The 25,769-nt window shown below is 56.7% G+C and overlaps 2 protein-coding genes across 2 annotated transcripts in view; both read left to right on the forward strand.

Moving 5' to 3' along the window:
- CADM3 (cell adhesion molecule 3) overlaps positions 1-11,393 on the forward strand; it is a 29,068-nt gene extending 17,675 nt beyond the window's left edge. The window contains exons 2-9 of the mRNA XM_080824174.1: positions 1,679-1,819; positions 2,317-2,469; positions 3,114-3,251; positions 3,575-3,745; positions 5,873-5,963; positions 6,392-6,561; positions 9,023-9,148; positions 10,358-11,393. Of these exons, the coding sequence (XP_080680300.1) occupies positions 1,679-1,819; positions 2,317-2,469; positions 3,114-3,251; positions 3,575-3,745; positions 5,873-5,963; positions 6,392-6,561; positions 9,023-9,148; positions 10,358-10,476 (1,109 nt within the window). The 3' untranslated portion in view covers positions 10,477-11,393. The remainder of the gene's footprint in view (positions 1-1,678; positions 1,820-2,316; positions 2,470-3,113; positions 3,252-3,574; positions 3,746-5,872; positions 5,964-6,391; positions 6,562-9,022; positions 9,149-10,357) is intronic.
- Positions 11,394-14,003: 2,610 nt separating this feature from the next.
- ACKR1 (atypical chemokine receptor 1 (Duffy blood group)) lies at positions 14,004-15,517 on the forward strand. The gene is made up of 2 exons (XM_080824151.1): positions 14,004-14,102; positions 14,505-15,517. Exons 1-2 carry the CDS (start codon positions 14,079-14,081, stop codon positions 15,474-15,476), a joined length of 996 nt encoding a protein of 331 aa, XP_080680277.1. The 5' UTR covers positions 14,004-14,078; the 3' UTR covers positions 15,477-15,517.
- The last annotated feature ends 10,252 nt before the right edge of the window (positions 15,518-25,769 follow it).

The raw sequence follows: 25,769 nt of genomic DNA on the forward strand, positions 1-25,769 counted from the left end.
AAGGGACCCACTGATAAGAGGATCGCTCGTCAAAACTTGGTATAGGGTGAGCAGTAAATGCCAGGTTTCCCAAACGTTTCGTTCACATGCTTCAGGGATAAATCATGTCCCGGTTTACTCAGCCAGCTCCGTCTCTGGCTCACTAATCTTGAAGCCATCATTTAAATTTTCAAGCCAGACAGTTACTTGAGGAACATTCCCATGAAAAGGCCACTGCATTGAGAGCTGAAGAACAGGGGCGCGGTCCCCCACGGACGGGAGTCCCCGGTTAGCAGAACGATCGTAGGCAATCATTCATGTCCATGGCCTCATTGTCTACATCTGTAAAATGAGGGAATTGGATTCCATGATCCCTAAGCTCCCCCTCAGTTCTGTTATGATTCTAAACACCGAAACCAGCGGCCAGACTTTGTGCTCCCACGTGGAGAGGGACACCCCGAAGCTCCCGTGATTCTTATCAAGCCCAGCACATGCCGCCTTCTCTCCTCGGGGCCCCTTCTCTGCTAGGAGCATCCATTATGTATTTCTTGGAAACGGAGCTCTGGTGACCAAGGAGGAAAGGAATAACAGAGAGGGCAGGGGCAAAGTCAGTGCCAGGGGGAGGATGGGGATTGTTTAAAATGACTCAATTAGGGAATGCGGGAAGTAAGTTTCTTGGCTTCCGATTCAGAGAGTCAGTCGGATGGTGAAGACGCTTCAGAACCAGCGGAGGGGGTTGTGGGTTTTAGTCCTGTGGAGGCTGCTGCTCTCAGGTCACAGAAAGTCAGTCCCAGAGACAAGGGACTGAGCATGGGGAGCAGAAGCCATGCTGTGGGGAACACGGAACAATGTGGAGGGGGAGGGCTCCCGGCCAGGCCAACTAGAGGGCCCCTCCCTGGGATTCCTTACCTGCCCTTTGTTTGTTTAATTTGGTTAAGAAGAGAGGGGTGAGAAAGTATTTCCATCGAATGGCAGGGAAAACTTTAATCCTTTAAAATAACAGGAGGGGGGTGATTTGGGTTGGTGTGTTGAGAGGACGGTTGTCCTGGTACCAAAAGAGTGTCAGCTGATGATGAAGGGAAGTTATTGTGGGAGGAAGTAAAGTCTGTGCCAAAATGTTTCAGCTTTTCTTTCTTTCTTCTTCTTCTTCTTCTTCTTCTTCTTCTTCTTCTTCTTCTTCTTCTTCTTCTTCTTTTAATCTTTTTGGTTCCTTATTCCACAGTTTTATCAGCCCCCTCTTACGTAAATGAACGTGGGACCCAAGGCTGGCTTGGCCTTCTTCTCACTTTTAGTTTGGGGATTACTGGTCTCAAGCGCCTCTCCTGTCCTTGCTCGTAGAGGCAGGCGGAGGCAGGGAGGCGGAGCGTAGACTGACAGGTGCGTGTTTGTGCTTTCAAAGTGAACGGCAGCGCCTCTCAGGAGAGTCGCATGTGCGGTGCTCTGTGTAGATCGGGACGCCTGTGTTCCCCTCCACTCAGCAAACATTCAACAAATGACTGTTTTTCTGTGTATTGCAAGCAAGAGGAAATAAGGTCTGTCTTCCCTTCCCCACCACCTCTGCTCCTTCTCCCACGATGCCTTAAGAGAACGCAGACACGGGCGCCTTGGACCGTCTGGGTTAGATGAGGCGCACTTTGGCCCAGAAGCGGGTGGAGGGGCCGGGCTTCCTCGGGGCGCTGACCCTCTTGCGCTCCTGCAGATAGCCAGCCCTGGACGTCAGATGAGACCGTGGTGGCTGGAGGGACAGTGGTGCTCAAGTGCCAAGTGAAGGACCACGAGGACTCGTCTCTGCAGTGGTCCAACCCTGCCCAGCAGACTCTCTACTTTGGAGAGAAGAGAGGTACTGCCACAGGTCTCCTCTCTCCGGGGGAGCTGTGGGCTGGGGCGGGGGTCCTCGGAGCCCAGGGCAGCATGTGCCTGGGGTGCGGAGGCTGGGCACCTGGAAGGTGTGCTGTTTGAGGTGACAACAAGCCAGGGGCTCATCTGCATGCTCCAGAGAAACCGTGGTGTTACAGCTCTGACCTGAGCCATGCACCGTCCTCCGGGGGTGACACCTCAAAGCAGCCCTAAGACTTAGCTGGTGTCAAGTGTTGCCCCAAGTACTTCACAAGGCTCCCCACGAGACTCAGGCCTACTTTTCTGAGTATCCTTGAGCATCCCTGCTGTGCCTGCCCAGTGGCTTAGGAATGTGACTGCGTAAAGAGGGCTCAAACTCAGGAGGAGTTTCCCCCGCCCCAAACCATGCTAGAGCCCTTCTCCCAAATATGCTGGCCTGGGACTGGAAGATGACTGAAAAGTGCCAGCAAAAGCCCTGCTTCCATTCTCCAATGTCCCCAGCGCTTCGTGATAATCGGATCCAGCTGGTTAGATCCACTCCCCATGAGCTCAGCATCAGCATCAGCAGCGTGGCCCTGGCGGACGAGGGCGAGTACACCTGCTCCATCTTCACCATGCCCGTGAGGACGGCCAAGTCCCTCGTCACTGTGCTCGGTGAGGCTCCCTAACCCCGGGGGCTCCGCAGCATGCTTCCTTGCAAACACAGCTCCTGGGTGAGCCCCCAGGCAGTCAGAGGCCCGGCGAGCCTCTGAGCATTTGGGGAAACTTCAGTCTGTGCTTCCTTTGAATGGAACAAAATGCAGAGAGCACTGGGTTCTGATCCTTTCTGCTCTACTTACTGTGTGCTCTGGGAGGAATCTCTTACTCCCTCTGAGCCGGCATCTCCTAAACTATGATAGAAAGATGCTGACGTCTGTTCTGCGCACCTCCTACGATTGTGTGAGGGAAACACGAGAAGTCTTTGCAGTGTTGATTCTAAGGTCCAAGTCCCCTCCAGCGGCTTATGTGCTCTCAGCTGGGTCCTGTGTTTCCGTTTCCTTCCTTGCTCCCCTGGGCTTCACATCCTTTCTGTAGCCGGCCAGTGGTGCTGTGGGGTGCTGGGCTGCGTATTAGATCTTCCCTGTGGGTTCTTAGGGAGGAGATGGGAGAAAAAGATGACTTCTCTCGTCTTCTACTCATTCGAATCCGAAGTAGGACTCGTGCATCCTGAGTCCCTGAGAGGTCATCTCTGCAGGGAGAGCTGAGGTCGCCTCACGGTGCCTCTCCTTCCTATCTTGGCCATCCCCCCTCCACGGCAGGAATCCCACAGAAGCCCATCATTACCGGCTACAAGTCGTCATTACGGGAAAAGGAGACAACCACCCTAAACTGTCAGTCTTCTGGAAGCAAACCTGCAGCCCAGCTCACCTGGCGGAAGGGCGACCAAGAGCTCCACGGTGAGTTCTCCCTGCTTTGGGGCTCAGGAGGAGAGGGTAGGACGGGTGAGGAAGAGAGGGGTGCATGTCTGTGTGTGTGCGCATCTGCTGGTGTAGAAGGAGAAGGACAGGTGTTTTGTGCACACTTGTGTGTGTGTGTGTGTGTGTGTGTGTCAGGGCCCACATTCTCCCTGTGTGTACATCACCACTTCGCAACTTTCTAAGTTTGTCTAAGTGGAGACTTGCCATCTGCATGCCTGCCGTGGGCCCACACTGTGTCTGTATGTTAGGGCTCACTCTGTGTCTGTGTGTATGCGCGTGGACGTGTCTGTTCTGTACTCCAGGAGAACCAACCCGCGTTCAGGAAGACCCCAATGGTAAAACCTTCACCGTGAGCAGCTCAGTGACATTCCAGGTTTCCCGGGAGGACGACGGGGCGGACATCGTGTGCTCTGTGAACCATGAGTCTCTAAAGGGAGCTGACAGATCCACTTCCCAACGCATTGAAGTTCTATGTATGTGGTGGGCTTGTGGGTGAGGAAGGGTCAGGTATGAGATGGGGGGAAGGGACGAGAGCGCGCGCGGCTACGCGCAGCACCACGTGCAGATAAGCGATGAGTCCACGGGTGACGGCACCAGGCCGAGGGTCAGCAAGCTTCTTGGGAGAGGGCCCAACAGCAAGTATTTGAGGCTTTGGGGGTCACACGGTCTCTGTCTCAACAACTTAACTCTGCTGTTGCTGCAGGAAAATAGCCATAAATTGTATGTCAGCACATTAGTGTGGCTGTGTTCCCATAAAGCTTTATTTACAAAAACACACAGCTGGCAGTATTTGGCCCCAGGGCAAGTTTACCAAGTCCTGAGCTACGCCAGGGATGTACCACTAGATTGTGAGCTCTGGCGGTGACTGTAGCAAGCCGGGAATTAGAAGACGCAGGGCTGGTCCCCCCCTCCCCCGACGCCACACCGCTAGGGGCTGTACCAGCTTAAGGAAATTGCTTCACCCAGTGAGCTGGACTCTTTCTTTCCTCTAAGAGAAGATGAACCTGGTGATCACTAAGGCTTCTTCCTAGACCAACACACTGTGATTTCAGGATCCCGGATTTTCCCTGTGGTCCTCATCGTCTGCCCCAGCCCCCAAAACCCAAGGGTTCTCGGGTTTCTGACCTACAATGACCACCGTCACAGTCCCTTCTCCAAGCCTTTCCAAGGGTCCTCGTTTCTCTGTAGACTCTGCCTTGAGTATGGACAGGAAACTTTCACCCTCTCGTGAGAAACTGTAAATTTTCTGAGTGCGGGAACCAAGAAAAAAGAAAAAGTGCAAAGACAGAATACAGAGAATCATAAAACAATGCATTTCTTGTCCTAACTTATCTAGAGGCTGGTCATTATCCTCGAATAACTCAACTGCTTAACCTTTCTTATGGAAGATCCAGGACTGACTCTGGTGCCCTTTAAAATCGCTAGACCCCTTGCTGAAAGCTGAATGTGAGGCAGGTTTTGGGGGGTGTCCCTTTCCATTTGGCCACCAACGGCCCGGATTCCCACGGGTGGGACTGCTGCTGACTGGCTATGCCTCTTTGACCAAAGCTTGCCTTCTCCCGGGGCCGCCGCATGCTTCACCGATCGGCATGAGGGTCTCGGGGAAGACGCCGAGGAAAGAACCCAGCAGACTTCAGAGTTCTCAATGACCCGAAGGGTTTCTCCGCGGACCGGTCATGCCCCCGGCCTGGGGGTCCTTCCCTCAGGCTCCGGTCCCCCCTCCCATGTCCAAACCCCACAGACTTCCCTGTCAGGTACTAGATCTTCTGGCGCTGACTCTCGAGGCCCAGTGGTGATCAGCAGTCAGTCAACAAGCACTAGACTCCAGGCAAGGCACTAGAGGCTTCGATGGGGGTGGGGCCCCATATTCTCACCTGGCCTGATTCTCTTTGTCCTGTTTGATCTGATGGAAATACGTTCATTAGCAGGTGGTTAAGGTTGGCTCTGTCTGCAGGGAAAGCTCGGCCCCTTTATCTGTTGTTCTAAACCAGCCTCTGGCTATATTCGAGCAGCCATCTGGCCCTAGCCTCCTAGCAGCCCTCTGGTGCCCGTGGCAGACGCCATCCTTTCTTCCCAGAGCACATCCCTGCAACCTAAATATGACCCTCATCTCTTATTGTTGGGAAACTCTTCCTTCACTTTTGCTCTGACCCCTGAAAATGATACTCGGCGTTCACGGACTGCTCCCTAGCCGAGGAAAGAGGGTGGGGAGATTGTGAGCTCAGGAAACGATCCAGTTCAAGTTCACTGGCTCCATCAGAAATGTGCATGAAGTCCCACTTCCGTGCCAGGCCCAGGTGAACCAGAGGGCCTTTCTCGGCTCTCTGTTAGGACACCCCTTCAGTCCCCATCACAGACAGAGCTTCAGAAATCCTACCTCTACAAGGTTGCAATGCAAATCCCGTGCACACTGAGTAGTAACCGTGGATTTTGCTCATGAGAGGTTGGGGATGGAGGTCTGTGTCCCCGGCCCCGCCCACGCCTGAGACAGGTGGGAGTCGAAGCCTTAATGCACAACGGGGTGATGGCGGGACTGTGGTCCTTGGTCTTCTCCTGGACGGTGTGGCCACGGTGCACTGACACTATTTCCTTCTCCACAGACACACCCACGGCGAAGATTAGGCCAGACCCCCCGCACCCTCGCGAGGGCCAGAAGCTGCTGCTTCACTGCGAGGGGCGTGGCAATCCCGTGTAAGAAGATCCGCTTCCTGGCCTGACACACCTCCACACCTCTGACCTCAGACCCTGATCCTCCCTTACAGTCCCCCCACCCCCCCTGCTCTCAGCCTCTCACCTTCCCAGACCCTGCCCTTCACCATCCTTCCCCGGACTGCATTTCCCGCAAAGCAGCAGAAGAGGGGCCCTCCCCGGCTGCCCCCGAGTTCCCCATGGGAACCACCAAGACACAGCCAGACATGAGTTAGGAAACCGCCCTCATCCTGGGGTCAAATCCCAAAGGGTCACCCCTCCCTTCAGCAGCTCGTGCCTGGGGCCCCGTAGCCCCCGAGCCTGGGTCAAACCGTCCTTGACTTCCTCCTCCCCCAGGTATACTTTTTTTGTTCCCTTTAGCCCCCTGACCTGCTCGCTCCCAAACACGTGTGATTCCTCTGCCTCTGCAGCCCCCAGCAGTACCTGTGGGAGAAGGAAGGCAGTGTGCCCCCGCTGAAGATGACCCAGGAGAGCGCCCTCATCTTCCCCTTCCTCAACAAGAGCGACAGCGGGACATATGGCTGCACGGCCACCAGCAACATGGGCAGCTACAAGGCATACTACACGCTCAACGTGAACGGTGAGCCCTCCCAGCCCTCCCCAGGCATCCTCCTCACCTGTCTGCCCACCCCACGCTCTGTGTCTCCCTCTCCTGAGAGCAGCCCTCGCTGTGCCTTGGGGGCAAGAGGACCGACCGTGGGAGTGTGGAACTTAGGCTCTAGGTCTGCTCTGGAATGTGCAAGACGGAAGCCATCGGCAGAATGGCGGGCTCTGGTGAGCCCTAGTGGTGCACCTGACACCATCCTCCCACCCCTACTCTCCCCGGGCAGCAGTAACTACGCCTCTGTGTGGAGAGGCTCTGGAGTCTCACCAGGGCCAGTGGGAGGGTTCCCCTCTCCAGGGGCCTGTCTCAGGGCTGCTATTCTGGTGACCAGCATGGGACACGTGGTGTCAGCGCCACTTCCTGGCTGCAGACAGGGTCGGGTGGGCCCAGGCAGAACACAGACGCCCGTTGGTATGATGCTGAGACACAGGCCACTTTCTCTGGTGCCTTATCTCCCAGAGACACTAGTGATGCTTCTTCTCTGAAGTTCTTCCCACAGCTGTGACCACAAAACCTCGGGAGCAGTGACAGGCTGGCACAGAGGTCCCCTTATTGGAGAGCGGGCAGAATTTTTGAAGATCCCAGTGGCAGCGGGGTCCTGCCAGAAAACCTTACAAGCTCAGAATAGGGGAAGTGCGTTGTCGGGGGAACACGAGAGGCTCCCTTACCGGAAATGCCTTCAGTCAATAAGGTGACAGATAAGAGACCTGAGACCGGGGTACGGGGGTGTTTGTGCCGATGGGGTGATTCTGACTTCAGGGACAGAACTCAGCACGTGGGAGCTGCCTCAGCACCACAGACAAAGCCGGTGTAGGACGCCAGCAGCGAGGACCAGTGTCAGCCCCCAGAGCTCCCCCCGGCCAATTCTGAGGGTGACTGCCAGGGCGGTGAGAGAGAGCTCCCTGCGGTTGGTGGTTGGTTGGTTGGTCTCCGGTCGGCCCCCTCCCCCACCGTCCCGTCTCACTGCGTCCTCGTCCAGTACTGACACCCGGTGGTGGGAGGAGGCTCTGCAGCTCCTTCCCGGGGACTCCAGGGCAGCCCTGACCCTATCAACGGAGAAGGAAAAACAGGGAGTTTCAGCAGACACAGGGACCTGCGACCGATGACCCCAGAGGTCATTCTGGCCATGGGAAGCTCTGTTTTTCTGAGGGATTTCCCTTTCCATAGCCTCTGGGACAATTATCCAGGATTATTATTATTATCATTATTTTTGAATGTGAGACTGTGTGCCCCTACTGCCTGGGAGACAGACAGGGGCGACGTCCCTCTGCTTCCTCCCACTCAACACCTTCACACCCACCCTGCCGTCTCATGGAGCCCCTAGGTTCATCCTCCCCCACCCTCCCCAGCAGAGCGTAAAAAACCAGAACATAAATGTTTTCTTTTCCAATTAGGCATAGATAGGCAAGGAACGAAAAAGCTGGCCCAGTCGAGTTCGAGGAGACGTGAGGCAGGAAAGACAAAATATATAAGGAGCCAGTGAGGCATCAGGACTCAAGCTGACTCTGTAGGGAAACAGTAGCCCTCCCCTGGGTGGGACAGGTACACCTACGGCTCGTGTAATTTTGGACACATCGGAACTGGGTCCTGGGCCTGGGCGCTGTCTCCTCGGGTATTTGGGACTTGGACGAGGCTGGTGCTGTCCTTGTCGTGCCCGGCCCAGTGTGCGCTCTGAGGATCTGCCCCCTCCCCCACCCCGCCATAGATGCTGCCGTGGAAGGAAGATGGCGAAGACATTGGCCGTCATGGGAGGAAGCTCAGGGTGTGGGCGGGGGAGGGCATCCATGAAGGAAGTCCTTGCCTTTCCCACAAACCTCTGAGGCTGGGACATGATGCTGGAGTCTCAGGCCTCCCGGCAGAGGCGTGCCGGAGGACTGCAGTGTAGCTGGACCCCAGAACTGCTCTCCACGCCGTGACCTCAGCGCAGGGCCTTCTGGGAGGCGCCGTCAGAGTCCCCCTTCGCAGCTCCATCGGTGTCTCACTGCCCCTCCTCTGTCTGGGCTTGGGGCAACGAGGAATCGGCTGGGGGCCCCCTCGAGAGGCCAGCTCTGAAGGGCAAGCAGACCGGAGACAGAGAGAGAAGGAATAGTCTGATCCTCCCGAAAGTAAAAGCAAGAGCGAGAACAAGAGACGACATGGGCGTTAACGTGATGACTTTGACCAAAGCTTCCGTGCCAGAAACACAACTGAAAGGGTTGCGTGTGAGCAGGTCTGTCAACTTATTCACGAATACATAATTTTTAAGAAGAATTACTGCGTTCCAGACGAGGTGTAAAAAAGAAGGGTGCAAAACCAGGCATGTCCCCTTTGCCGTTCGATCCCATCCGCTCAGCGGATGTCAGCCCGTGTCCTGTGCCGTGTGAGATGGCCCACGGCCGGGCCAGAGATGCTCTAAGACAAGGGCTCTTCCAGGTCTAACTGTGCGTTCCCCCCGCAGACCCCAGCCCGGTGCCCTCGTCCTCCAGCACCTACCACGCCATCATCGGCGGGATCGTGGCGTTCATCGTCTTCCTGCTGCTGATCCTGCTCATCTTCCTGGGCCACTACTTGATCAGGCACAAAGGTCAGAGGCAGCGGGGAGCCGGGGTGGGGGGTGGCGGGCAGGGAGGCAGCAGGGAGCTGGCTGCCGGATGCTCCTTTGGGGACTCCACTGGCCCTTGGAGGGCGAGAGGAAGAAAGAAGACAGCCAGCCCTGTGATGACTGAGCGCCACCAACCCCGCAGTAGAGCCCCATCACTTGGTGACCCTCCAAGTCAAACGGAGCCTTCCATCTCAGTCCGCGCTGCCCCCCCCGCCCCGCCCCGCCACTCTGCCCCCAGGGTCTCCTGCTCTGAGTGGACACCTGCCGACTCTGCCACCCCCATCTCTTTCTGCGCTGGCTTCCTTTCTCATCTCTTTGTCCTTCCATCCCACAGCCCCTTGTTCCCACAGCATCTCTGCTCCTCTCCCGTTTCCACGCCTGCCCACTCCTTAGACTTTCCCCCCTGTGCTACTTCAGCCAGCAGCCCCGCTGCACGGCTGACCCAGACCGCAGCTACCTGTTCACGGCTGACCTGCAGTTTCCCTGTCCCCACCTAGGGTGTGCATGTGTGCACACACACGCACACATACTCACATGTACACATGGGCACACACAGGTACACACACATGGAGGCACATATGTGCACACACATACACAGACGGGAGCACACATGCACAGAGGTACATACAAGTACTACATGTACAGGTGCATAACACACGTGCACACATACCCACAGATACACACAGACATACACGCACCTATTGCCACACACCTGTACATGCAAGTGCACACATGCACACTCATACACACGTGCAGGCAGACATGCACATGTGCACGCCCACACACATGTACCCCCACGCGTGCACACACATGCGTGCACACGCAGGTGCCCACATGCACACTCATACAGACTTGCAGGCACACAGGCACATGCATACACCCACACACATGTACACACATGCATACACACATGCACACATACACAAATGTACACGCAGGTTTTTTTCTTGTTTTATGAATGAGATTCTAGTTAAGGACAGTATCCATTCACTATTCATGAGGTGTGGTCAGGTGATGGGTGTTGGCAGCAAGCAGCAAACTGGGTCGGGTGGGGAAGTAGAGAGCTCCAGGCAGGAGAAACGTGGCAGGAGCAGGGGGGCAGTGGGCCCGCAGGGCAGGGGTGGGGGGTGGGCTTTGGAGGAGTGGAAACTGCTCCTGCAACTGACAGGAGGGATCTCTCCGTCTCTGCAGGAACCTACCTGACACATGAGGCCAAAGGCTCTGATGACGCCCCAGATGCAGACACGGCCATCATCAACGCAGAAGGCGGGCAGTCGGGTGGGGACGACAAGAAGGAATATTTCATCTAGAGGCGCCCAGACACCTCCTGCACCCCCAGGGGCCCCACGGGGACTGCTGGGGCCATCACCAACCTGGACTTGTACAGAGCGACCCCAGGGCCGCCCCTCCCGCTTGCTGCCCAGCCCCCCCACCCCCCTGTACAGAATGTCTGCTTTGGGTGCGGTTTTGTACTCGGTTTGGAATGGGGAGGGAGGAGGGCGGGGGGGAGGGAGGGTTACCCTCAGCCCTTTCCGTGGCTTCTCTGCGTTTGGGTTATTATTATTTTTATAACAATCCCAAATCAAATCCGTCTCCAGGCTGGAGGGGCAGGGGCCCTGGGTGAGGAAAGCAAAACCCTGGAGTGTAGGAGGAGAGCGAAGGCGGAGGGGTGAGGACCGGGAGCCAAGCCGGGCTGGTGTGGGGGCCCTCCCCCACTGCCCTCCGCTTCCTGGCCTCCTGGGGGAATGGGGAGGTGGTGAGCAGAAGCTGGAGGGGGCTTTTCCTCTGCTAGTCACGCACCTCGAGTTACAGACAGGGAAGAGGGCCGCCCTGTCCCCCCTCCTCCACCATGACAGGGAAGGGGTGAGTGGGGGTCCCCAGGAGGTGTGACCCAGCAGGTAGAAGGCAGCCACGCAGGGACCAGGGCTCCGACGTGGGAAGGACACAGGTCCCTGCCAGGAGCGGGTAGATTTGCAGGGGGAAGATGGCAGAGAGGGGGCCCTGTACCCCTTGCCCCCCATGACGAATGAAGCCCGGCCCCAGGGGGGAGTGCTCCAGCAGCTGTGGGAGAGGCGCTGCTCCGGGCCCCTGGCTCTGACCCGAGCCCCTGACCGTCGCACGGCAACCACTGCTCCCGTCTTGTGCCGCCTGCCCTGCCCCTTCCCGTTCCCTCAGCAGCCAGGCAGACATAACAACAAAAAATACTAAAAGGAGCTTCACTGCACTGAGCTGTGTCCTGCCCAAACGAGGGGAGTAATGTGAACTCTGTGAGTGTGTGGTTCGTGTCTGTGCTTGCCTCTGTGTGTATATGCACGCGTGTGAAAGAGGGACGGAGGGAGCGCCCGGGTGGGTGGGGGCTGCGGGACGCTTTGCAAAGGAGGGCTTCAGGCGGGGAGGGTTCCGAGTCGGGCTGTGGACCTCACCTGGGCTGTGGCTCCATCCCTGTGTGTCCCAGGCCACCCTCGGTGCCCATCTGTCGTGGAGAAGACAGTCCCAGGGTGTGTCCTGCTCAGCTGTCCATCTCATCTGTCCCGAAAACACAGAGCATTCAAACCCTGCCTCAGTTTCCCTTCTCAGAGCCACAGAGTCAGTGCCAGAGCCTTTGCTATGCACCCCTCAGGCCTCTCCCCGGCACTGACCCTGGACGGGCCACTGTCACTTCTTCCCCCCCATAGTCTGCCCCCCCGGGGGGTGAGGGCCGGGAGTGAACCTCTGTCTCCTTCCCATCTCCACCCCCGCTTTTGATTTTCTGTCTTCCTGCGCTGCCGTGGAGATGAGGTCGCTTGCCCTCCCTGTCCTGGCGGGGCCCCACTCACTCCCTGCAGCGCGTCCTCCTGCTGCGCCCGGCAGGCCTGTCCACCCCCCTCAGTTCAGGTAATATCCTCGTGATTCTTCCAGCCGCTGGTTAGGGCCCTTGGGCAGCACGGGCACCCCCCCACCTCAGCCAGGGCCCCCCCTCACAGCAGCAAGGCAGCCTAGGGCCCCAGGCCTGTCGGCTCCCTGTCTCCCAGCACCCGCTTTTGGGAAAATGACCTTTCCTCTTTGAGCTGAACCACTCTGTCCATATTACACAGAAGCCATATTTGTACGGGGGGCGGGGGGGAGGGGCCGTTGTGCTGTGTGTGTCTGTCTGTGGGTGGGGGGAGGGGAGCAGGGAGGGGATCGTGTATCTTTATAATCTTTCTAACTCTCCTGTGCTAATCTCAGAGGGGTCACCCTCAATATATCTGGATTATCCGTGTCGTCCGGCTGCCTCCTTCTTGCTGACCTTGCTCCCGCTGGGGTGCGTGCGTGTGAGGGTGGTTCTGCTGGTGTCCCCTGCGCCTGGACCCCCCAGGGTGGCCCCTCTCCCAAGGGCATCCCTCGTGGAGACAGCAGAGCTCTCCGAGGGAGAGCAGGTTGTTCACCTCCTCGGGCTGGGTCCTTGCTTTCTTGCATGGTTGGGGAGGGGTGTCAGACTGCTCCCCGCTGCCCACCGCCAGGCAGTACTGGGAAAGGGCACGACGAAGGCAGAGACACCGCCAGCCCCACGGCAGGACAGACCCTCCCCGGGCCACTGTCTAACCCTCCCTGCTCGCGTTGAACCTGAAACCAGAGCAGTTATCCTGGGAAGAAAGGGGATGACGATCTGCGTGAGGCATCCGCCTTTGCATCTCGGCTCCCTTACTCTGACTCCATGCACCCCTACCTGAATGCAAAAGGGCTTCTTGGTGAGACTGATCTGAAACACCCAATACTTTCCTGGAATGAGATAGTGTCACCTAACCAGCTCCTGAGACTCACCCGTCCCGAAGTCCCGGCCGTTTCCCCACCCAAGAAAATGCAGGGAAAGAGCAGAGACGGTGCAGGAGCCCTGGAGGGGTGAGGCCGCCGGGAGCAGAGGTGTGGGTTCAGGGGCCTGCCTGTGCAGAGTAAATGCTTTCGCTCTGCCAGCCAGAGAGAAACAGAAGCCCCGCCCCCCTAAGGAACTGCACACATCGCCGAGAGGCCCGCCAGTGAGGCCGTTCCGAGCCTTTCTGTCCCCCGACACAAATATGATCGAGAGTGCCCCACAGGCAACAGTCCCGTTTTAGAATATGCTGCCCCGTTGTCCCCCAGAGCCTGCTTTAACGCGTCAGACAACGCGTCATGCTTGGTATGAAGAATGCGTTCGCGGCGCCCATAGGTGGCTAGACGAACGCCCAGCCGCTCCCCGAAGCAGCTTCCTCGCACAGCCTTGACCGCTGGCCCCCAGCCCTTCCTGTCCTCACGCCGAAGCACCCAACACCCACCTACCACGTAGCCCTCGGCTATGTGTTCGGGACACACGACACACATAGCCACACGCAGAGACGGCGTGCACAGCACAGGGCTATCCACAGGGGGCCGGTCCGACCTCAGGCACCACTCACAGCCCCTCCCTCGAATGTCCCCCTGGAGCTGTCTTTCCTTGGATCCAGTTCAAGGGGGTGGAGACTCCGTGAGAGTCATCAGCTGCCCCTTCCCTCTGCCTTCCCAGCAGGTCTCTTATCTCTGTCTCACAAGTCACCTCTGGCCCCTCTTCCTTCCTGGTGCTCGAAGACTCCATCCTTGCTGGAAACCCCCCTGGCTTCTCAGCCCCCCTTTCCACCTTCGGGAAAACACCCGCTATCTGCCGGCCATCTTTTTCCTTTCCTGAGTGCAGGTCCCCACCGGTGAAATCCAACCTCAAAACAGGAAGCCCCGGGCTATTGCCCCTTCTGGGCCTGAGTTTGAGGCGGGCCATGGGTGTGGGGGGAAGGCTTCCTGAATGCCCGGCTCCCCCCACTGCCTATCCCCTGGCCCTGCCCAGAACTGATGGCCTTCATTAGCCCCCGGCACTTATCTTGGAGCCACAGCCACCCACGGGACGTTCCCAGCCCTTCTCTCTGCCTGCCCTTAGCCCAGCAGCGCCATGGGGAACTGTCTGCAGCACCAGGTGAGTGGGGGGCTGGGTCCACAGTCCCCCTTCTCTTTGACCCACCGCCTCTTTCTGTCTGCCCCAGGGCCTTTGCACCTCTTTCCTTCTCCCCTCATCTCTTACCCTTCCCTCTGTTTCCTTCTCCTCCTCCTTACTCTGGTCTCCGGGGTCCCCCCTCCATCCAGGTCCCTGGTGCCCTGGCCCTGACCTTGTCCGGCTCTCGCAGCCTGTCTGGTCCCCTCCCCTGCTCTTCCTCCCAGGCTCCGAGGCTCCTGTGCCATCCTTTCCCGCTGTCCCCACTGTATCCCCTCCTCCAGGCTGGCCTCCGCTCAGTCTCCCCCTCCCGCTCCCTTTATCCCCAGGGACTCTTGAGTGGGGTAAACAGATGATCTGACTGTCCCCTCTGGGGCTGTCCTCTAGGTGGCGAATGAGGACTCTACTAAGTTCACCTTCGAAGATGATATTTGGGACGACTTTAACGATTCCTACGACCTGAACTATAACTACAGCGATGTGGACGCCGCCGCCCCCTGCCGCTCCTGCAGCCTGCTGGACAGCTCCTCCTTGCCTTTCTTCATCCTCACCAGCGTCCTGGGCATCCTGGCCGGGGGGGCCGTCCTCTTCGCCCTCCTCAGACCTCTCTTCCACTGGCAGGTGTGCCCCGAACGGCCTTTCCTAGTGCAGCTGGCCGTGGGCAGCACTCTCTTCAGCATCGCGGTGCCCTTCCTGGCCCCAGGGCTTAAAGGGCTCCAGGGCACACCTCTGTGCCACCTGGCCTACATGGTCTGGTATGGCTCAGCCTTCGCCCAGGCTCTGCTGATAGGGTGCCATGCCTGCCTGGGCCCCAAAATGGGCACAGGTCAGGTCCCCAACCTCAGCCTGAGGCTTGGTGTGGGCCTCTGGGGAATAGCTGTCCTGCTGGGGCTGCCGGTCACCCTGGCCAGCGACGCTTCTCATGGATTCTGCTCCCTGACATTCAGCAAGAACCACTGGTTTCTGCCCCTGTCGCACGCCGTCGCCTGCTTCGCCGTCTTCACCTTGATGCCACTGGGTTTGCTAGGAGCCAAGGCGCTGACGAAAGTACTGGGCAGGAGGCAGTGTCCCTGGGCCAATGTCCTGTGGGCCTGGTTTGTGTTCTGGTGGCCTCATGGGGTAGCTGTGGGCTTGGACTTCCTCGTGAGGTCCAAGGCCTTGGTCCTGTGGACATGTCTGGCCCAGCAGGCTCTGGACTTGCTACAGCACCTGGCGGAGGCCCTGGCCATTCTGCACTGTGTGGCCACACCCCTGCTCCTGGCCCTGTCCTACCACCAGACCGCACGCGCCGCCCCGCCCCCCCTGCCCCTGCCTCTGAGACCGCCTTCTCCTCTGGACACCCAGGGAGGCAAGTCCTAGCTCTCTTCCCGCCTGTCCACCTGAATTAAAGTCTACGCTGCTTTAACGAAGCTGTGGTTTCTTATTTTATCCGGGGACGTAGAGGAGAGGAAGGAGAACGGAGAGAGAGGCATTTCAGGCCAGACCTTCCTGCCGGCGTCCGTTTCTCTAGCCGGCCTGGGGAGAAAGCGAACGACATACAAACTTCCTCAGGGCGCACAGATGTTCTGCAGAGGTGTGAGGTTATTGCCGTCTCAAAGGGGAGGAGATTCGCCAGAGTATGAGGGGAGTGGGGTGCCTGAGAAACCAGAAGGGATGAAGGAAAAGAGAAACTGCTCTGGAAAGCAAATGAAACAGGAATAAAAACTGGAGAGAGAAAACCAGAGAAGAGAGAAGAGCCGAGAGCACGGCCCCCGCCCTGTCTGACTTGTCTAGCCTTCCTCTCGGACTACGATCTCCCTGACAGCTGTTGGCTTTGCTTAGAGATCAGGCAGAGAAGCATCCCAGGGGGCCTCAGTTAGTCCAGGGAACATATCAAGATAATTCCAAAAGCCACTTCTTAGGAATCATCTCCCCGAGGTTTGTTTCTCGGCAGGACACTAATCCCTGTGTGTGTGAGCGTGCACATGTGTGTATGTGTGTGTGCATCTGTGTGTCTCCATCTGTTGGAACCTACATCCTTGCTGGGTGCAAGCACGTAATACCCCTGGTCCACGTGGGGCTGCCTCTCCGTCGGTGTCTGCACCACACACCTGTGTGCCCTCTCTCAGACCCTCCCTCCTCTGGGCTCCTCCCTCTATCCTTGTTTTCCGAATGTGGAATCAGGATTAATGACTCACTCCCTTACCCAAATGGGTTTTCTTTCCCCTGGCTTCTATGCCGAATCTTCTCTGTGTGTCTGTGTGGGATGCATACAGGGAACTAAAAACCAAGAAGTCAAGGGGGTTGAGGCACTTTGAAGGGAGGGGCCTGATCTGACTCATCTTCCGCTTAGAATCCTCCTGATTTTTCCCCCTTGGAACCCCAGCTCCTGAAACGGGTCTTTCCTTCCACCTTTCACACCACAGCCCCATGCCCTGCCCATAGTCATAGTCCTGGAGGGTTTTTCTCCAAGTCTGGGTAGTGGTTGGAAGGAGAGCGGATAAGCCCTCTCCGTAAGGGCAAGAACTTCTACTGCCACCAACAAACTCACCTCTGCCCAAGATGCCACGCACCCAAAAATGAGTTTCTCCCTCCAACCCAAGTGAAAGCTGGGGAGACTTGAAGGGTACCTTCCATCTGTCTGAATCCCGACACAGCCTTCCCGTTGTGTAAAGATGCGCTCTAACCTGGCTTCCCCTACACCGACTCTGGGCTTGGAGATAACTGGGAGAGGGCAGGAGAGGCGCAGGCACGAGCCAGAACATCCTCGGGAATTTTCCTGGGTGGGTGCGTGACAAAGCCTCCAAATCCCACCCCCCTCCACCTCCCGTCTCTTAGCAACCACCAGGGTAGCGGCTGATTGGTGCATCCTAAATTGAAAGGCGGGACTTAGGGCCCGAGGAGCCGCAGGAGGCGTTCGTTCTGAGACAGGAAAGAGAGAAGGGAAAATGAAGAAAAAAGAGAATTTACAAACCTAAATTATGCTAAGGCCTCCAACCACAGTTCGCGAAGGCGGCACAGGGATTTCTCTCTCAGCCGCTTTCCAGAGGGGACTTCTTGGAACCCGCCAGCCCCTCCCCTCTCCATCCTACCTGACATCCCCCACAACCCCCTCCTCCAACGACATCCCGGACACCCCCCACCCCCCACCCCCGCTCAGGGCCCTGCCTAAGAGGCTGACCTAGCGGAGGGGAAGCGCAGGGTGCTCCCCGTCCCGAACTCTCCAGGGTCAACCTGATGCTCAGCGGGCTGTACTCCAGCCCCCCGGGCGCTGTGCACCCCGGCCCGGCCCCAGACCCGGGACCCCAGCCCAGGAGACACAAACTGCGCCTGCAGGGTCTCGCTGGAAAGCAGCCCAGAGAGCCCCCTATCACATCCCTCACCAAGCCAAGGACGAGGCAGAAGCCGGTGGCTGATAAGAGGTCGGGGAGGCTGGGGAGGGAGGTTTGGGGAGGGCCTCCCCACACTTATCTCCCGCCCATCCCACCCCTGCCCGGCCGCCGCTTTACCCCAGTCCTTCCCCGCGACCCTTTCCTGCACGGTCTCCTGCACTGGGATGCTTCTTCTGTGAGTCTCATCCCGACCTCGGATGTTTCCTCAAGGCTTTCCTGGGCTCCTCCAACCCCATGCTGTCACCCCAAGCCATCTAACCCACCCACCACATGCCACCAGCTTCCCCCAAACTGGTCTGAACCTGGCATCTTTCCAGCAACCCCTCAGGAACCCAGCTCCTGTTTCCGGAGAACCCTTCAGAATTTCATCTTAGGGTTGGCAGGGACGTTCCCTGTGTCTGAGTTAGGGGGTCTCCGGGCTAGGGGAACAACTGGTTCCCAAAGACGAAAGCAGGGAGCAGGCAAGCATGGGGTGCTCGCCAGGCCCTGGGGAAAGTCCACCTGCGCTCCTGGAGGGAGACTTATTCCTTTGGGGGAAGACTGACGATCACAGTGACACCTGCAGGTCGTTTATTCCAGGCCCGAGACCCCTCCCAGAGGTCATAGGAAACAGATACCTGTCCTCACACCCTTTTTCCCACTCCCACTTCCCAACCCCACAGCCCCATCATCACCTTCCCCCAGAGGCGGCCCCCTGGGGAATTCTGATTGAGAACTTCACTGGGATTTCAAATCCAATTCATCGCCAGCTCTAATTGCCAGGGATTTGCATGAAAACCATCGTATGCTATCTAATTATTCTGACAAGAGCAGCCCGCCGTCTGGGCACAAGGAGAATCGCAGCTTTAATTAACAATAATGCACCTTGTAGATGAATGTGACTGTTTAGGTTAATTAACAAGTCCAAGTCCTTCCAGATCGAATCCGCACATCTTCTGGATGATTTAGGCATGTGGGACGTGGGCCAGGGGGCGGGGCCGGTTGAGAAATGAGTTCAGCAGAAGCGGGCGTCAGCTTTCACCTCCCCTGTGACTACCCGTTGCAGGATCTCCAGAGAGCCCCTTGAAAAACTGGCTTAGGGGAATTGGGGGGGGGGCATAGATGTAGGGGATTTCAGCCATCTTGATGTCACACTTAGATTTAGGACATCTTTCAGGCACAGCTGCACAAACGAGAGGAAGAAGTCCTTGCAGTTTCTCAGATGTGTCTAATTCACCGTCCAGGTGTTTGGGAACTAGGTTTCCCGCATTAGAACCCCATCTGCCCAACACTGCCAAGTCTCTCCACCTTTCCTTGTACCATCTTTTGGGAGCACTGAAAGTTACCTACTCCCAAGATTCCCAGATAAAGTTCCAAGTCCCAGCCTTGTCCTCCTCCAGGCTAATGGTTTGAACCTTTTTCCTGCATCATTCCCTAGGTCCTGAAAGAATGATACACTGTCTCTGGCTGCAAATGGCCTCTTTCTGAAGGACCTGAACCTGCTTTTCTCCCTCAAAGTCGGGTATTACTAATGCTTGGGGAAGGGGAAATCCTAGGTCTCTTGGAAAATCCAGTGAAAGTGATGAATGTCTCTTTAGGAAAATAGACTATCACACCCACAATTTGGCATGGCGTTCTTCCCCACAGCCCTTGGAGTTGAACTCAACACAGGAATTTCCGTGATCAGACCGTGGCTTCGTCTCCTCCTTGCTCAGGAAGCTGGAGGTCCAGGGACCTAAAGAACTTTCTGTTCTCTGAATGGGCAAGTCCCGTTTCTACTCTGGGCTTTGCACTTGGCGTCCCGTCTGCAGGAACGCTCTTCCCTGTGCATTTTCCGTGACTGGCTCCTTCGCATCCTCCAGATCTGAATGCAAATATCACCTCTTCCAAGACTCACCTTCCCTGACATCCAAGGGGAGAGAGCCCGCACCTACCCCACCCAGTTACTCTCCACCAGTCCCCCGGGGATATTTCCAGCATGGTGTGTATCACACTCTGAAATTCTCTCCTTTCTTCTTTGGTTTGGTGGCCAGTTTCCTGCTCCTCTGCCCTCCCCCCCCCAAAAAAAAACAAGTGTCAGGAATGCAGGAACTTTTTGTCTCTTGTGACTGGAACATAGAGCTCGGGAAATAGGTGTTAAATGTGTGAATTAATTAACTTCATACAGATAAAGTGTGGTGCCCCAACCTGGAGGGCTTACAGGCGCCTGGGACAGAGGAATAAGTAAACACAGAATTCCCCCAGAACAAATGTCAGGACACAGAGCTCCTCCTCCCAAAGGCCTCCAGGGCGTCTCTCCCAGCCCTAAATCATCTGTGGGCTGAAGAGACCGGAGGACGGTCAGCACAAGATTTCTGGCCTGGGTGGAGGGAGGTGAGTGGGGGGATGGGTTAAGTGGGGAATGGCCATCGAGGGGGGCACGTGTACGTAAGTGATGAATCACTGAATTCTACTCCTGAAACCAGCACCACACTCCGTGTTAACTAACTTGAATTCAAATAATGTCTCAGAAGGAAAAAAAAATAAAATAAAAGATTTCCAGCCTGAGAACCTGTTTTCTGTGTCCACGTGGGCCAGCTACAGCCAGGGGACTCTCCACAGGCCCCGAGCCCCAGGTCGGAGGAGCGACTTTCCTTTGGGACGGTCCAGCTCTGGGCGGTGGGGGAGAGCTGGAAAGCCCGTCACTCTTCATCTTTACTTGAGGGAAAGTGAGTCCCCAGGGACGCTCTGAGTTCAAGGAGACAGTCTCCCAGTGGCTCAGAATCCAATTTGGAGTCCAGCAGCCTTCTCAGATTTGATCACACGCAGGGAGGGAGTCCACACTCTTCTGGACCTACGAGATGCTCTGGCCTCCCTGCTGCCGGTTTTTGATCCTTCCTTCTCCTGCGCTTCAGTTCCAGCTCAGCTCAGGGCCCCCACTGCCCATTGCCACCGCCCCCTCCAGACCTCCGGGCTCTGGCTCCTTCTCCAGCCTTCTGGAGCCCACCCCCTCCCACTGTGGCGATTCATTCTCTCTGCAGTTCTGGGCACTTGGTCAGGTTAACCCTTTGAGGCACTTAGAGGTGTGGAACTCATTTCATTTAAAGGATGTACTGAATGATTCCTAAGGTCAGCACACTGGGAGAGGTCCCAGAAGACACAAAAAGAACCCAGACACAATTCTAGACATCGACATCTCCCTGCACCCACCTGGTCCCTCCCTGTCCCCTTCCTTCTTAGGTTCTCAGGACTTCTCAGCTCTCTCCTTAATAACCTTACACAAATTTGGGTCCCAGGATACTTGGAAACCCCGCAAGATCCTTGGTCACCTTGACGGCTCAGTCCTCGTCCTGGCTTCTATTTCACACCCACAGACCCTTAGCCAATCACAAAGCCCCGCATGAGCGGGTGGTCCTGCCTCCCTGGGGTGGCCGGGAACATTCTTTCCGTACAGACACAGAGAAGATACAAGAAGATACAAGAAAGCGGGGGGAGGGGGGGGAGGAGGGGGTTTCCCCCCACTCTACCAAGGTGGGTGTGGTGGATTATGAAAGTCAGTACAATGAGGGCAATTACCCAGAGGAGAGGGAAAGGGTGGGGAGCTTCGGGGAAGAAAGCCCTTTACAAATTAGTCGGTCCCTTTTGGTCTGTGACCCGAGGAAGAGATGAGGACGAAGTGGACCGTCTCTGCCAGCAGCCTGCAGGCTCCAAAGCACTCCCCTGTTTCTCCTCTGCAGCCACTCCTTCAGTCTCCAGGACAGGGCTGCTCCCGCCACGTTCTGGGCTGACTGACAAGGAGCACAGAGTTGGAGGGAGGCCCACTGGGATAGCAAAAATCGCAGAAATTAAATACGAGTTAATAGAAATTAAGGCAAAACCTGTGTTAAAAAAAAAAAAAAATCAATTGCACCAAAACAAAATGGAAGAGACCTGGTTCGACAGACGTTCTTATTAAAAAAAAAAAAAAAAAAAAAAAAAAAAACCACCAGCTTAGAGGTTTCACTTGGCCACAGGCTAAAGATGATTCAGTAGTGTGTGCGGCAGCCAAAAAGCTAATGCAGACTCAAGCTGAAATAAGGGATGAGGCAGGGTGCGCCACCACTCCTTCCTGCCCTGCCCTGGCCAGTTTGGGAACCAAGAGCTCAGCTCTGGGGCCCACACTAATGAATTAGAGCTCTTTAAAGGGGAGTGGCCGAAATGACAGAACCCCACCCCGGACAGAAGGGCTGAAGGAGCAGGGGAGGCAGATGAGACCCTGACTCTGGGTGGATATAGAAAATACACAGCTATCTTCATGTCACTGAGTGGCTGTGTTGTGAAGGCAGCATTAGAGAAAAGTCAGCTATAGCCTTAGAACTAGGGACACTGGGTGGGGGGGAAGTAACAGATTGGTTTTGGCTGAACGTTAAGAAAGTCTTTCTGCAATTGGAATACAGATGACAGGGATGGGCTATGGCATTCTTGTTACTATAAAAAATACATGCACACGCACACACTCACGTGTGTGCACACACAACCCTCCACGCATGCACACGCACACACACACACTCACGCACGGAGCTCCGCACTGCTCTGTGCTCTTGTTTTACTGTGGCGAACACATCCGAGGATGGCCTGGCCCTTGTGGAGTTTAGAGACAAATGTGAGCGGCAGAGATTAGACACTAAACACACAGATAACTTGCATGTGCTTCTAAATGCTATTACAGGAGAACAGAACTGGTGTCTTGCAAGAGAATAAGAGGACAGATCTGATTTGAGTTATGAGCTCACAATTACCGAAAGGACTCAAGCTGAGGCTGAACAGTAACAAATCATCAGACACAGTGGAGGGATCCCCCATGCACGGGGACCCAGCCAGGGCTAGTCCAACTGCTTTCCCCCAAATTGGCAGTGCATCCGAATCGCCTGGGGAGAGGCTTTCAATAGTCCTTGACTCAATTCAAGATGTTCTGAATCAGAATATTTGGGGCCAGAAGACTCTGAAACCCCTGGGATGATACGTTAAATGAAAGAGCTAGTAATTCTTTGATTCTGGTGTCTGGGTCCCACTTGTGATGATTTTAATCTCTTTGCTTGGATCCTTGAATTGAAGTCCTCTGGCTCAGAGCTAGGATACTTTGGTCTCTTCCACACCTGGTCTGTAGAACAATGAAGGATTCTCAGCCAGATAAGCACCCGACCTGAATCTTTCCAAGAGGTGGGGACCATTCCAGGCGCCAAGGGCCGCAAAAAACCGAAGCTGGTGCCTGGGGTCCCTCTAGTGGCCAGACGTGGTCACTTCGGTCCCTCGTCTCTTCAGACCCAGGTTTAGCCGGAACTGACTCGTTGATATGGGCCCTCAGAGGATGAAGGAAAGGAAAGCAGAGAAGCAAAAAAACGTATTTTTAGAAAGCTCTCAGTAGAATTAGCATTAAGAAATAGAGGTGGTAGAACGAAGGCACCGCTGACCGATTACATCCACCTGCCCCTTGTTGCCAAGCCTGGGATGATCCTAACCTAGACACCCTCCGCTAACCGGAGTGGACTTCTCCGCAGGACGCCGGCCGCCAGCCAGGGAATCCAAGGTCGCCTCTGTGCCCTGGGAAGGTACACAGTGGTGAGGACGCGGTGTTCGGACAGAGCGCCGGGCGGAGATGGGACGGCTGGGTCGAGGCGTTCGGGGCCCTGTCACTCGGCTCTCCAGGCTTCCGTTTGCCACTTGAGAAAAAGCAGGTCGCGATGCCAGTCCTGCCTCGCGCCCAGACCTGACCTGGAGATTAGATGAACTGACAGACGTGGAAGTTGTCAGACGAGTTGCAGCTCGGAGGAAATACACCACCATTAGTATTAAAGAAGAGTCTGTCCTACAGGCAACCGGGAAAGCGCCCACTGCCTTCGGGGCCGCTCACTCCCCGGCCGTCAGCTCCGCCAGCAGGAGCTGGAACGCTGGATGCTCTCCACCTCCGCTCCTGGGTCTCCACTTGGCCCTGGGACCGAAAGGCTAACACACTGTGCCCGAGACAGCCTAACAAGAGGCTCCGAGGAAACGGTCCTTTAAAACAGAGGCCGGCCCCGCAAGGGCGACAATGCGGCTGTTGTAGGCATTTTCCGGGCATTGGGGCTGGCTTTGGCTGCATTACAGTATTATTTAGGGCAGAGCATAAAATGGTCCTGGACTGCCAAAAAGCAGCGATACCTCCTCCATGCTGTTTATGATACTGAGCCCTGCCCCAGGGACCCCAACGTGACCACGCCCCAGCTCCTTGCACATGGTCGCCTGTGGTTTCTGTCCCTTGGAACACGGGGCCTTCGGAGGCTCCTTGTTGTGGGAGAACCAGTCCGCTCGGCAGACGCTGAGCTGCCCTCAGCTCTCTGGCAGTGGATTAATGGCACATTTTCTATGCCTTTGCCACTCAAAATATGGGCTGCGGATCCCAGTACTGGCAGGACTCGGAGGTTGGAGGAAATACAGAGTCCCAGGCCCGGCCCCAGACCCTCGGCTGAGTCAGAATCCGCACTCTCACAGGATCCGGGGCAATTCGTTTGAGGGTGAGGAGTACCACGCGCTTGGGCTTGGGCGGACGGTCACTCCCCAGCCCCCACACCCCTCCCCCAGCGGGTGAAGGCCTGGTTCCTGGGCCGTTTCCCTTCTTCAGTCTCCTTGCCCTCCAGACTGGACTTCCAAATTCAGATCTTTCCATGCACCGGGGGCAGGCCCGGTACACGCTTAGTTCCCACAGTTTAGAAAAAGTGAGAAAAGAAAAAAAAACAAAAACAAACAAATAAAAAAAAAACACTTTCCCGTTCCTTCCCCGGCCCCTCATTCCCAGAAGTAGAGACAATTGTCTCATCTCCCCCCACAGGGCGCAGGTCGGAGGGCGGGGCCGTGGAGAACGCGACCTTCCTGCCTTTCTGCCCTTCCTGTGCTCGAGCTCGGGCTGGGAGCGACCCCAGGAAGGGTGACTGTGGGAGAATGTCAGTAGACCAGGGGTGCAGTGAGTGCGGGAGCAGGCAGGACAGAGCATCTAGGGGCTCCAAGGAGCTGGCCGTGAGCCGCAGGAAGGAAAGCATCCCTTCCTCGAGGTAGCGAAGACCACAGAGCGTCACGCGGAACATAGGGTCTCACACCAGGCCGCACAGTCACGGGGCAGGCGGGCGCGCTCACACGGGCGTGTGTGTCCGGCCACACACAGTCTTCAGCATCTGACCCCGCGTCTGGGCACCTTGTCCTCTATGCAGAGGCCAAGCTTTTTGCTGCGTCTCGTGGCACAGAGCTGACCCCAGCAGGCGGGTCTCCGGGCAGCAGGAGGCAGCCTCGCCCTGTGATGGGAGCACGGGGTGGGGCGGTAGGAAGGCCTCGCGGAGTCCTCAGATGCCCGCCCTTAGCCTTTTGCCTCTCACTGGCAAACGCCTCCTCTCACCCAGGGTTCCCCTTTTAACACCGAGTCCCTCTAAGCCGGGCCGTGAATTAAACCCCAGACCATAAGTGCAAGTTCATGTATCAGAAATGTTGCTGAAAGAGGCCACGGGTCACAGGAGAGATCCAAGCAGCCGCGGCAGATCAGGAACCAAAGGAAAGAAGCAGCAGAGCTGGGGACCCCAAGCTCGTCCTTCCGGCCTCACAGCTGTGCCGAGGAGCAGCTCTGGTCCACAGGCGGGAAGTGGGCACAGATCCGCCTTCTCTGGGGCCCGTGGGGCGCGTTCCTAGCCTCTTGATGGGCCTCTTGGGCCTGGTCTAACCCATCCTGAAACGGCTCCCCCTGCAGCAGGAAAGATTCCGAAAACACACCCACAGTTCCCCCGGGAGTCACCGGCTTCCCCCTATCCTAGAGGAAAGCCAGGCCTCAGCCTGGCACAGACAGCCCTGCCTTCCTTCCCTGAACCCGCCTTGCCCGTCAGGCGAAGTTCCAGACACGATGTGTGACAAGCTGCTCCCCAAAGTAAGCCGCCTTCTGCCAGGCCCTGTGCCTCTGCGTGGGGCTGTTCGACTGGACTGAGCCCTCTCTACACCCCCTCCCCCTTTGTCTGGCCAATGCCTACTTGTCCTCCAAGCCTGTTTCAGGTGTCGCCTTACCTGCGGCCATCCTCTGTGCTCCCAAAGCCTTCTGGAATCGTATCACCCTGGGTTATTGCACCTCTGTCCTTGGGTGCCCCTCCCCCCAGGTCAGATGTCTGAGGGACAGAGTCTATGGCTCCCTTGTCTTTCCATTGCTAGAACCTTGCCCAGGGCTGGACACAAAGCAGGCGCTTTCAGTGTCTGTAGTATATGCTGATGCGTGTATGCAGGACAGAGGTCAAGTACCAAAAGGGAAAAATGGGACCCTTGAATCAGAAATTATGCG

This window comes from Martes martes, assembly GCF_963455335.1.
Source record: "Martes martes genome assembly, chromosome: 15".
In the NCBI taxonomy this organism is placed as follows: Eukaryota; Metazoa; Chordata; class Mammalia; order Carnivora; family Mustelidae; genus Martes; species Martes martes.